At 39.3% G+C, this 12,647-nt stretch overlaps 1 protein-coding gene across 1 annotated transcript in view; it reads left to right on the top strand.

Annotated features, from left to right (window-relative positions):
* The window catches only part of grik4 (glutamate ionotropic receptor kainate type subunit 4), a 144,540-nt gene that overhangs the window by 23,834 nt on the left and 108,059 nt on the right, over positions 1-12,647 (top strand). Inside the window, exon 2 of the mRNA XM_022753799.1 lies at positions 9,692-9,856. Within this exon, the coding sequence (XP_022609520.1) occupies positions 9,692-9,856 (165 nt within the window). The remainder of the gene's footprint in view (positions 1-9,691; positions 9,857-12,647) is intronic.

Below are 12,647 nucleotides of genomic sequence, written 5' to 3'. Positions count from 1 at the left end.
AACCCTTCCGCAAACAACTTCTGTGCTTTCAGTTTGTCTGATGTCATTGTCTGTTGGTGCTAATGTATTAACAATAGCAGGCAGGAAATCTTGTTGAGTGCATCCATTGGATCTTAACTGCTTCAGATCAACATCTGCAGCATTTTGACCATCTGCTCTTCTTATATGTTTGTGCCAAACATACTGTTTGCCAGATATTCACTTTTTTTTCTTCTAGCTGTTAGTATAAAAACTCAAGGCTGCCACACGCAACAGTTCCTTGTTAAGTGAAGTATTACTGCTTTTCAAACTACTTTTTTTGCAGCTGTTTTCATTGCAATTAAGAAAAGTATGAGTTAGGGAAGAGCTATTTAAATGAAGGTAACTTTTTGTTTATTATATAGTTTTTTTTTTTGTTGTTTTTTTTTGCAGGATCTTGGGGTTTAATTGGACTTCGGGTCAAATTTTGTGTCAGTAAAAGAGGCTGTTAAAAGTTACAGCTGCTGCTCCTGATTGTTTTTGCATGAAGCTCAGCAGATTCTGCAGCTTCTAAAGCCTCTGTGGTACTGCATCAGCTAGTTGTGTATTTGCACTTGGCTAGCTGTTGTTTAAAAGCTGCGTGGCTCTGCAGTGGTGCCAGGTAATAAGCTGAAGTGGAGCAGAAATTCAATAGAGAGTGGCACTATATAAACAGCTATTCCCGAGACACATATGCATACAATGCGCACACACACACACACACACACACACACACACACACACACATACACACATACACACACATGCACTATGTTTCCCATGAGTCCTGTCTCACAGACATGCTGGATGAGACCCTCTGCTCATTATTCCCCCGAGTAAAATGAGCCTGCAGTATTAACTCAGATCATAAATATATACTGTGTGAAGATACATCTGGCAAACAAACAACCAAGAGTGTACACATGCAACAAGACATGTAGAGTGCACAGGAGAGAATACATGATACAGTAACTCTTGCATATTAGACATACAATCAGCGATTATTATCTGAGACAGCTATCATCACCCTGTCTCTGTCATCCACAACCACAGTGCGGTGTATTCCAGGTCACAGACTTGCAGTGTGTTCTCTCTTCCCCACGACTCTCTCTTTTTCAGTAATATAACCTTGTTTATTTTTTTTTTTGAGAAACTGTAAATAGACGAACCAAGGATCCTGATGAGTTCATAGTACATACAACAATGTATGGCAGAGTATTTGAACTTTGCTTTATTTTGCAGTTCATCTTACAGCCACAGTGGTCAGTTTCATAGGGCAGCATTGGTGCATTGGTATTTAAACAATCCATTTACCGTAATGTTGTCATTAACATGTTGCTCACATTGATGTAATAGTTTAATTATATGGTAATTACTTGACTTAGCTACTGTGAGAGCAACATCAGAAGCTTTTTTTCTCTGATGTCCCTATTGTTTCCGCCAATATGGCAAAGGGCGGTCTGCAGAGAATTGCTGCCAGAAACCATCAACAAGAACTATAAGATTACAGCTTTCTAATTATCTTGTCTTTATATCAATGTTGCCATTCGCTATCCGCATAAGGAAGTGCTTGAAAACAAAGGCAGTGCTCCCTCATCAGCTTCTCTGTCAATGGTTTTTACATTCACAGTCCCAGAGGGACTCTATTAAAGGTTTCCCTTTAAACACAAAAATGGTGATTTCAACACCAATTATCATAATTATAGACTTCATCCCATTGATATCTACATTTATGGTTCTATCTATTTCCCCCATTGGCCACCAGTGACAACAGAAGATGTATGAACTTCTGCCTGAATATACATTAATAAAGAAATGATTGTCAAACTTTTAACAGGCTGGTAGAGTCAGCCTTAACATTCAGTCTCGGATTAATGAGACTTAACACATCAGTCCACTTGCACACATTATGATATGTGTATGTGGGCTATAATTATATTATGTGACACCAGGAAATCAGTTTCTTGTCGCCAGGTCTTCCGTGAGCGAGATTTTCTAATTATGTAAGATAGCACCTCCGCTTCCTTCGGTTGTGCACACCACAGGGCTTGCGAATGAGATTGATTAAAGTGTGGAACTAGCAATTCCATTTGCCATGCAGTCAGACAAGCAGGCAGATTGGCTGTGGTATAGTTCGCAGTCATGCTGCTCCAAGTGAATAAAACAGCTATTAGACAAGCATGAGGCACGGCATTTTCTTCTGCTGACATACACAAGTGCATGGGTACATGCACATACACATTCACACCCTCACAAATAAACAGGGAATATCTGACGCTGAAAAGGCTGTGATAGCTGTCTAGTGTCTCATCTAATTAATGTCAAAGCAACCATCAAATAAATGAGAAATGTTGTTTATAGAATGTTGAAAATACCAAATTAGTTGAGTTTTTGATTTACAAGCGTTTACATGGAGAAAAAAAGAAAAAAAATCGTTGTATGAATCAGGCTCCTCAAATGATGCCTGTGAAATGAAAGGGAGAAGCTTTTTTTTTTTTTTTTAATTCCATGACTTTTTAACAGCTTTATATGTGTATTGTGTGTAACTCCCTGCGATGGGGGTGTAGAGAGTGACCCTTGAGTTAAAAATAAAAAAAGACAATATGAAGTAGAATCTACTGGTATAACCTTGACTCTATGCGCATGCCATTGCTGGAAGTAAATTTAAAAAAATAAACCTTTCATTTTAATCACCTTTCCAAGAGCCTTTGGCCTCCCTCTGTGAAAAGAGGGCAAAATGCACAAACCCATTTGACTAAGAGGCAGCTGGATGGAGGTGATGAGAGAGGGCAGTGCTTCGCACTTTCAAATTGTGGGGTCCTCGACCTTCACATTTACTGTTCTGCACGTCTCATATAAAGGTTTTTATTTGAATTGCACCTTTTGTTTGAGTGGTATGGTTTCGGTTTAAATCAGACACGTTTTCCATATAAATGTGTAAGGCTTAGGTTAGAATTTTCCAGCAATTCACATATGAAGCAATGAGTCAAACAAAGTATATTAAAGCTATATTTAAGAATAATGTATTAAAGCAAAAAAAAAGAAAAAAAAGAAAGGATGGCAGTGACTATGATAAGGAGAGAGCTAGAGTCAGTGGCCCACAACAGAGTTTGATTAGCTAATTAGCTGCTTTGTTATTTTGTGTTTTCAAAAGGCATCCAAGTGCACGGCCTGGTCCACAGTGGCTTCTTAGTTGAAGCTGTCATTAAAAGCGCTCTCCAAACCTGCATTAGTACACAGCTCTGTTTCTCTGTGCTGGCCTGTTTTCAGGAAAAAACTAATGTGATCCCTCCTGACCACATGATAGGGTGGACTAATCAACCAGCTACAACAAAACAAGCAGACCTCTGATGAAGTTGCTAAAGAAGAAGTCGATGCCAGAATATGAGGGGAAAGGAATGCAATGCAATGAATAATCTCAAGGCCCAATATGCCTTTTGCTAAAATAAGGAGAGCACTTGAGGTGATCCATTTGTGAAGCAAACAGTGTTCGTCTTAACATCAGAAAATCCAGGCTCAAATCAGTTTGAAGGCACGTTGTCAGTTTGCCTTGCTCTCCTGTCAGTTTCCAGACGTACAACAACAACATTTGTGCATATTTTCACATCACGCAAGGTTGAGGGCCACATGTTGCCATGAATAATTCAAGGATAAGGGACCTGATGTACTTTGAAGTTGTAAGTCTAATGTCTGTCAGTTAAAACGTTAAATAGCAATTTCCACTGCAATTTTTGTTTGCAAGACATTTGGGAGCAGGATTTGAGCAAAAAGACGCAAAAAGTGAAAAGTGGGAGTCTTGGTTTTTCCATCATATAAAAGAGAAGAACAGAGGTGCCGCGGTCGTGAATAAAACATATGCACAGTCTTAGACATGGCCAAAATCCTCAGTGTATGCTGTAAGTAGATTCTGTAGATGGATGACTTGTTTTACAAGAGAAAGCCTGAAACAAGTCTGAATAGAAACAGGCCAAACATGCACATGTTGGCTCATGTAATACTTAAACGCTTTTCATCATCTGAATTGGGTCATAGAGTAGCAGAAGTTTAACTCCCTGAGTTTTCTTGACCTGCTGGGCAACTAAGCATTACTTTATGTCAATACTTAAACAATTCATTACATTTGCTTCTATGAAAGTGAGTGAATTCTCACTTCTCATTTACCTGAGGCAAGAAGAGCAGAAGTTACTCAAGGTAATAATATCTACTGAGAGCACATATATGTGCAATGGTAGCTCAGCAAAGTGCATGATTTTAAATAGAAACCATTGCTTTACAATTCAAATGAAAGCCATGTTAAATCACTCACTACAGAATCTATATTCTTTAAAAGCATTTATTTGATCAAAGGCCGAGTCCCTCTGAACTCTTGCCCCCCTTTCCTTATCAGGTAATGGCTTTTCCCCCGATCAAACCCCACGACTTGGACAGCACATTACCATTAATTACCTCGTACAGTAGGTGAAGAGCTAGTTCATTTGATCTGCATTTAGCACTTGGTCTGAGGGAAAAGGAGATGCAGCCATTGAGTTAATAGAGAAGCCAGCAGATCTTTCAAAAGGATAATGAGTTTTACCCTTGACTGCCGCTTTCCAGTGACACTTCAAGCTTCTGTATTCTTACATTACAAAAGTATCACTCCTGTAGCAATGCGAGCCTGTTTTTGTGTACGACAAGGGCTCTGTTTAGTAATTTTCTCACACAGGTTGCAGCCCATATGCCTTGATTCTTTTTAAATTTTAACAGCAGTTCCCAAAACACACACTTCACAGACCTCCCGGTCTCTTGGGGTTTCTCTCTAGAAGGAATAAGCAGAGAGAAGGATCGGAGATTGCACTAAATGAAGCTAAAAGTTGTAAACGTGTTGCAGCTTTGGTTTAAATCCCATGTTCAGGATGGATAACTCCCAGCTCTAAATGCCAGACTCAAAGTGACAGAAACTTTAATAGCAGTGTGTGTATGTGTGCGCAGTGTGAGTGTGTATGTGCATCTGCAACAATAGCTGCATAGTTTTTTCTTGTGTTTTTAACAGAGGTGATAAAACTGCATTGCTTCATTTAATAAGGGTTCTCAGTCTTTTAGACAGCACTATTATTATGAATGACAAGGTTAGAAGAATTTGTACAGTTTGTACAAAATGGTTTGGTGCTTTTAGTCTTAAATGTTCCAGGGGTGTTGCGATTAAAATAATCAGGGTTAGCGTGTTTACTAAAGGATCACGTCTGTGAAAGATGCTAAAAGACCTCAGGAGATCACTTTCCTGAGCTACCCACCTTTATCTCACAGGAATTCTCATTTCATACCTACTATTCGCTGAGCCTCAGCATACCTCCGGGCTGTTCATTGATTGGATGCGATGGATCAAGCCTGAGCTCATGTTTTCCCTGTGTGAAAACAGCCTTGCTTGTTTGCCAGCTGTCATGTATTGACCACTCCCAGGTGTCAACTCCTAGACCAAGACATGTCAGAATTATACGTTTCATTCACTACTGTAGGTGTAAACGTACTGGTGTGGATAGAGTTTCACTGAATAAGGCATTTAGCTTGGTTTAATGCTTAGCCACTGCATTTTATTGACATTTGTATTTTTCTGCGGCCTTGGCAAAGGAGATAATCTTTCTTTTTCTTGACAAGGGAAACTGTCACATTTTATGAAATACAGGAGGATTGAGGCTGAAAGTTACAGTATAGAAAGACAGCGGAGGGAAGACAGACATCATAGCTAAAACACTACACTTTTTATGACAGCAGACACAAAAACTTTTAATAAAGTAGTTCTTTTGCTCATGAGACATGTTTCCATCAACAGTATTGTGTATTATGAAGCATTACATTCAAAATTTTATATGAGAATAATATAATACAAAAGTTTTTGCACTCACTTAAGATTTTTTCTATTTTCACACCCCTGACATACTAGATATTCTCGGTTGTGGCTAATACAAGTGTAACAACTTGGTCAATTGAAAACAATGTCTGATGACCTCTGTCTATCCCTGTTTTGCTGTAGAGTCATTGCTATTCAAGTGGTTATTTTTAATTTGGTCCAACCAAACGTTGATTATTAAAATCGAAGCCCATAGGTCGTTTGTGCAGCAGGTTATTATGACCCATAGTTATGTTTTTTTTGTCAGGCGACATCTAGCAGCCATAGTAATTATAACAAGAGTAAAAGGAAAAGTGCGGGGACGTGGTATATAGAGCGACATAGTCTGTTTTTGGAGGAGGTTGTAGTGGATGGATGGGTCAACAAAACACGGGACTGTGAGATAGGAGAGTGGTGTTTGATTCCCATGTGGAAGTAGCTATGACCGTTCCACACACTTAACCATGTTAGTATTATAGTATTGTAGGACAACTTTGTGTGTCTGCTGCTTGGTGTTGAACAGGTAGCGTATATTGGTGTTTGTAGAAGTTTTTGCTAAAAACAGAAGCTGCCTACTGCATCTGAAAACAATGCTGATAAGAGCAGAGAGAGTGAACCAAAATGGTAAATTTGTAGGCCACAAAAACTAAAACAGCATTCATCAAGTGCTCCACAGAGCTGAGGGGGACTACAGCATCAGTTTATAATCCTCTGTGGGTTTGTCATTACAAGCAAACTTTTCATATATTGTGTTTGATCCATTATTGATATCAAAGTACCGAAAGTAGCAGCTTTAAAGTCCAAGGATGTAACACTGCTCTGTTTGGATGTAAGACAGCAATGGTCAAATTACACACCAGAGTGGATAATATCTTTAATCACGATCCTGTCAAGGAATCATGGTGAAACCATTAATTTTAAACTTTAAACACCGCTGTGTTGACATAAACCTCCATCACAGGATTTGAAGTGTCAATCCTCAGACAGAGAGGAGTCTAGAGAGCTGAGTGATGAATATTGATGGAGCCGGGCTTTATATTTAAGGAACTGTGCTCAGTGATGATTGGATTGAATGCTGAAGCCATTTATGGTGTTAAGATGTTTGGTCAGAGTCAATAACAAAGACATTTTCTCTAGAAAAGCCATGAACAACAATCTATACTCTAAAACTTTCAAACCATAATGAAAGCTTACCTTTCACACTCTTAACACAACACATAAACTGCAACTCAAGTTCACTGCTGATAGCAGATGAATGTCCCGTGTCTCCTGCAACAGAAAATGTGATTTTAAAATTAAAGTAGTTTGATTTTTATTAAACTATCCAAGTAATATGCCAGTGATCATATTAAGCTGTACACGATCAAAAGGGAGTCAGTTAAGCGCGTAAACATGTTAATGTGTTTGTCACCAGCTTTTCAATCAGACAGCGATGAGCACAACCTTGGATGACCTTTCACTGCTGCTATCTGCTTCTCAGCAAAGCATTTTTATTGGTTGTTGATTTTGGCTTGCTGTGACTCAGCCCCGTGGTGATATCAGATGAGTGGATATGTCTCATTTTTGCTAGTCAGAGTTAGTTGTTGTTTGTTCAGCTGCGTGATCGGCAGAGAAAAGGTCACTTCAAACATGCTCTGGCTCTGTATGCAGCCCTGCACATCTCATTCTGTTATGATTAGCCTTGAAGTTACAATCTACGGTTTTTCCCTCTAATGGATAATCTACAGTGCATTTACCTTTCAGCCAAGTTGTACTTGATTCTTTTTTTTTTCTTTTTTGTTTGCCTTTTTAATTTCACACTTTTCTTGGTAGGTTACTTTTATCTCCTGCCTCTGTTTTGTGCTAAAACTGTATAATTACATTAATTAGAAATCCTAGTTTCAGACATTTGCTGCTCATTTTATTGTTTATTTGAAGTATTTTATATTTCATATAAATGTTGGTTGTTCATACGCCTGCTGATGTAGTTGGGCTGAAACACGATTAAGTTGTCGATGTGAGATGTTTGAATTATGATATTTCTGAAATGGTTTGTTCAGTGGTATTGGAAATTTTATTGGTTTCTTGTGGCTGAGTATTGGTGCAGTATGGCGTTGTTGGGGTCAAACATCACACCTTCATGGAAAAAGTGAATTCATGGTGAGACTAATAATCAACAATATAACATTTATTGCCATTATTCAGTATAAATTCAGTTACCATTTTATTAGGAACACCTAGCTAAAAGGAATGCAGTCTCATAAATCAGAGCTGCAATAAATCCTTCCCTTCATAAAGGCTAAAATCTTCAGTTTTTGTTGAATTTATGTTAAAGAGGTGTTGATTCAACTGTGTGATCTCTTCAGATGCTGCTGTAGGTGGTACTGATGAATGTTATCGTGTTGACAGGTGTTCTTATTACTATTTCCACCTCATTAAAATCAGTGAGAACAGGCTGATCAACGGACGCACCTCTTTGTGTAATGCAACACAGTTCAACAGCACCGCACAAATTGCAGCCCCCGAAATCATTACACAGTTGAATCAACACCTCTTAAACACAGTTTCAACAAAAACTGACCATTATCACTTAAATGAAAGTGGGATTTTCAGCTCTGCTGTATGACTGCATTACTTTTACCAAGGTTTTATATAGTGTGTCATTTAAGTTCCTTCCTGACAATTTGTCTGTTTAATCAGCCATGATAACACTTGACATCTGTGCTATTAGATGTCATGAAATCAATTTATAATCTTATTTAAATGAAATATCCACAAAAAAGAATACAATTACAGTGTGTAGTCCTAAAAAAAAAAAAGCATCTGTCTTAAGGTAAATGTTACGATGTTGCTGCTGTTTTGCTTGAATATGTGTCATTATTGCTGTAGTGTATTTGGCAAAGCCATACAAATACACCCTTCCTCAATTATCATGAGATATGGAATGATGAAAATCCTTTTTTAATAACCCGTCTCATCAGTGTTGTTGTGGTTGAACTGCATAACTTTTTTTCTGCATAAGAAACGAGAAAAGTGGATTATCTACATCCAGTTTCTGTATAATTGGCTCAGCTAAGCCATGTATAAGACAGTCATCAGTTAGCCGCATTATAATGCTACAATACAACCGATACATTATTGCAAACAGAATGTATATAAATCATTTCTTTGTGACATGTTGTCTCATCATTCTTTAATTCTCCTGTGGCAAACTGATTTTATTTTATGGTGGACTTACACAGCATGGCATCTCTGAAAAGCTACTGCAGTGACTGAAGTTTGAAGTTCCCATTGTGCCTTTATGAAAGCTAAACAACTAGCAGATGTTGTGAATACTTCTGATGCCTTAACAATATGCTGTGTGATGTATTTATATGTTTGCAGTGTTCCTGAAAATGCCATCAAACAGGTGCAAGATTTTAAAGCTTTTAAGCTTTCAAGCTTTTATCATACAGATCAGATATATACAATAGCACTCACTCTTTTAAAAGCAGATTCCGAGCAGTAAAAGCTGCTCCCGAAGTGTGTGGATTTATTAAGAACAATACTGTGCCTTTGTAGGCAGTCTAGATTAATGGAGAGCAGTGTGCACAAAATGTCACCTAAGTATTGGTGCTAATAAATCCATACACCTTGGGACCAGCTTCCAGTGGAGTGAACTTTTATGTTAGACCTAAAAAAAAAAAAAAGGCTTTAAATACATGATCTGTCTTTACAGGTTCTCAGATTGAATGATCATTGCCCATATGGGCAGCTCTGGCCATGGAAAAAATAGCAGTTACCATTGTAGATAGTTATTTATCTCCTTTACAATCACAACCCTTTGCTACCCCCCCCCTCTTTTCTCCTCAGCTGCCATCCTTGATGACCCTATGGAGTGCAGCAGAGGAGAGCGTCTGGCCATCACTCTGGCCAAAGACAGCATCAACAGGAACACAAACCGCTCCACCACTGGCAAGCTGGAGGTGGACATCTTTGAACTGCTGAGAGACAGTGAATATGAGATGGGGGAAACAAGTAAGTAATACAGGGAAGAAATGCCAATTAATTGGTGAGGAGAAGATAGTGTTTCTGTGTGTGTGTTTGCTCATTTGGGTGTAAGTCTGTTGGTCAATATGCGTGTGCGTGCTGAGTAGGAGAAAAGAAGGTTGAAAGTAATAAATCTGAGGCACTGCTGGATCCAGTGAGCAATCGCACCAGCAAAGATCGTCTGTCTATTTGAAATCAGCAAGCCTGTCATTTCAATTCAGGCCCACTGTCTTCTTTTCACTCAGTCTCTCACACTCGTCCCCCAAGTGCAGAGATATGTCTGTCTGGTTTAACAATATTTTGGTCAAACAGAAGCAAACAAATTATTGAAAATAGATGACATACTGATGTGGCGCAGAAACGCAAAATGAGCTGTCATGTTTTGATAGCTGCAGGAGTCAAAAGGTGTTTTATGCCTGCTTGCTGGGTTCTGTTTTGTCTGTACTTTTGTTTCCACTGCGGTAGAGCAGAGCAAAACAACATCTTCTGTGCAGTGTAATGTGACTTCATCTGTGTCGAAACAGAGATGACCTTCAACAGAAAGGCTTATGGACTTTTTTAAGTAGCCCGTCATGATATTTTCTGTAACTTGTCGCACAGTTGTGACAAATGTTACAACTGAGGGTGACTCCATTAACACTTGATGGAATACCTATTTTTCATTGATCCATTGTATCAATGCACCTACTCCACAGCTACCACACACCTTAGTAATTATTGGTTAGATTATTTTATTTAATATTTCAACGAAAAATATCCAAAATCAATACAGCACAGTACGCGCCTGCAGAAAACGACATGTGAGGATTGATTTTCAATACCACACATTCCCACTTTCACAAACCCAAGAGCTTCAGTTGGGGCCACTTAATCCATGGAAACACCGCTTCACTTACCACAACAACAAGAAACTGTATTACTCTCTCTGCCTGGTTAACTACAAACCCTTCCTAAATGTGGTTCCTCCTGTGTGTCTGTGTGCGTGTGTTGCTCTGTGCGCGTTGGTGGTGTGCGAATGCTGGCTTGTGTGTATGTTGTGCAAATGTTATGTGTGTGAAAGTGTGATTGTGTGTGTAATTAGAGGCAGGAATTGGATTAGGGACGGCTCAGCGGCCGCAGTTAGATGGAAATATCACAGAGGGAGCGCTACCTGCCCAGGAAAGTCCCACCCCAACCTTTCAAACACCCACTCCTGTGGCGTATACGGCTCCTAAACGGATGCCTCCTTGGACTTGCTGCTTGTAAAGGCAGAAACAACACATGACAAGACTCCAGTTCACAAACAGGCGTTCTTTCAGTTACTCTATTGCGTACAAAGCCGCAGAACACATAAATGGTTTGCTTTAGTTCTGCCATGTGTTTACCTGAGGAAACTGAGAATGTTTCAACCACATGAAAATTGAATTTAGTAAGATCTGAAAGGAAACCAAAAGCGTTTTTCAACTTAGAAGCACCTTGATCTGCAGCTGGAGGAGTTCAGTTGATGTAGCGGCCATGTGTGTGTATCTGTGTACACAGCCATGTTGTGTCATTTGGTGTTTCTGGTTCTACTGTTTGCCATGTTTTTGCTGCATGTCCATCTCTTCTTCCTCTTTTACCCAGCAAACCTGTCAAGTATTTCTCTGGTCTAACTCATTACAGCGCTAATCATTCCAAGGTTCCAATAGCTTGTATTGATCAGTGAAAATCAATGTTAAGCAGGGAAAATAGACTTTAGTCGATCTCTTGTGACCTTCTGACCATAATTTGACCGCAGTTAGCAGCACAGTACTGTTCTGACAATTCATGGCGCAAATGGACACCACGACACCAACGCCAATGTCCAGGGGGCAAAGAATAAATTGTGATGAGGAGGCAGAGAGTCTGTCTTGTTGACAAAGAGTTTATATACCTGTTCTTTTTCTCACACACACACACACGTACACACACACACATACACACACACACACACACACACACACACAATGCTTCCTATGCATAAAGGGGGCAAATGAAAGTGTTACAGGGGCCAGGAGCATGTTGGCTGACAGTCAAATCATTCAGCTTTATAATTTGATGAATCCGTGCAGGCAGGCAGGTGTGTGTGTGTGTGTGTGTGTGTGTGTGTGTGTGTGTGTGATGTGTGTGTGTGTGTGTGTGTGTGTGTGTGTGTGTGTGTGTGTGTGTGTGTGTGTGTGGAGGTGGGTGTTTCTGTACAGTGTCCGTGTGTTCATGTCTCACAACCCCCATGGGGGACTAAGGGATTACTTATTAATCATTCGATTCACTGCCTTTGGATTCGCTGTGCGGGTCAGAAAACGTTTCCCCTTTGCCTCTTCCACATGTAGCTGATTAATGCCCTGCATTTGCCCCAATAATAATAATAATAATGATGCTTGTGTCTTCCTCACATCATTGACTGTAGAGGTTTAATTAGAGGCCAAGGATTAATAAAATTACAAGAAATGGCATTCTGTTTTTCAGTATGGTAGATTAAAGCATATGGCCCGTGTCCATGGGAGAAGAGTAAAACTCACATTCTCTAAAATGTTTCAGTCTAAAGATTTGTTTTCATCCCCAAAGGTAAAGCCTTTAAATCAGTCCTTGTAAATGTAGAAAGTGGAAAACAAGATGAGATGTGTGTGTCACTTTTGGGGATATTATTGCATTCATGTGCAAATGTTCAAATGCCAGATTTTATGTTTTAAGCCTCTAGATATCACTGCCTGTCACTTTTTCTGGCTCTCTGCCTTTCTCACTGTCTGTCTGCTATATGAGTATCAGCTTCTCATGCAAACTA

This window comes from Seriola dumerili, unplaced genomic scaffold (genome assembly GCF_002260705.1).
Source record: "Seriola dumerili isolate Sdu_G_001 unplaced genomic scaffold, Sdu_1.0 BDQW01000199.1, whole genome shotgun sequence".
NCBI classification, from domain to species: Eukaryota; Metazoa; Chordata; class Actinopteri; order Carangiformes; family Carangidae; genus Seriola; species Seriola dumerili.
This window is presented reverse-complemented; position numbering and strand designations above follow the sequence as displayed.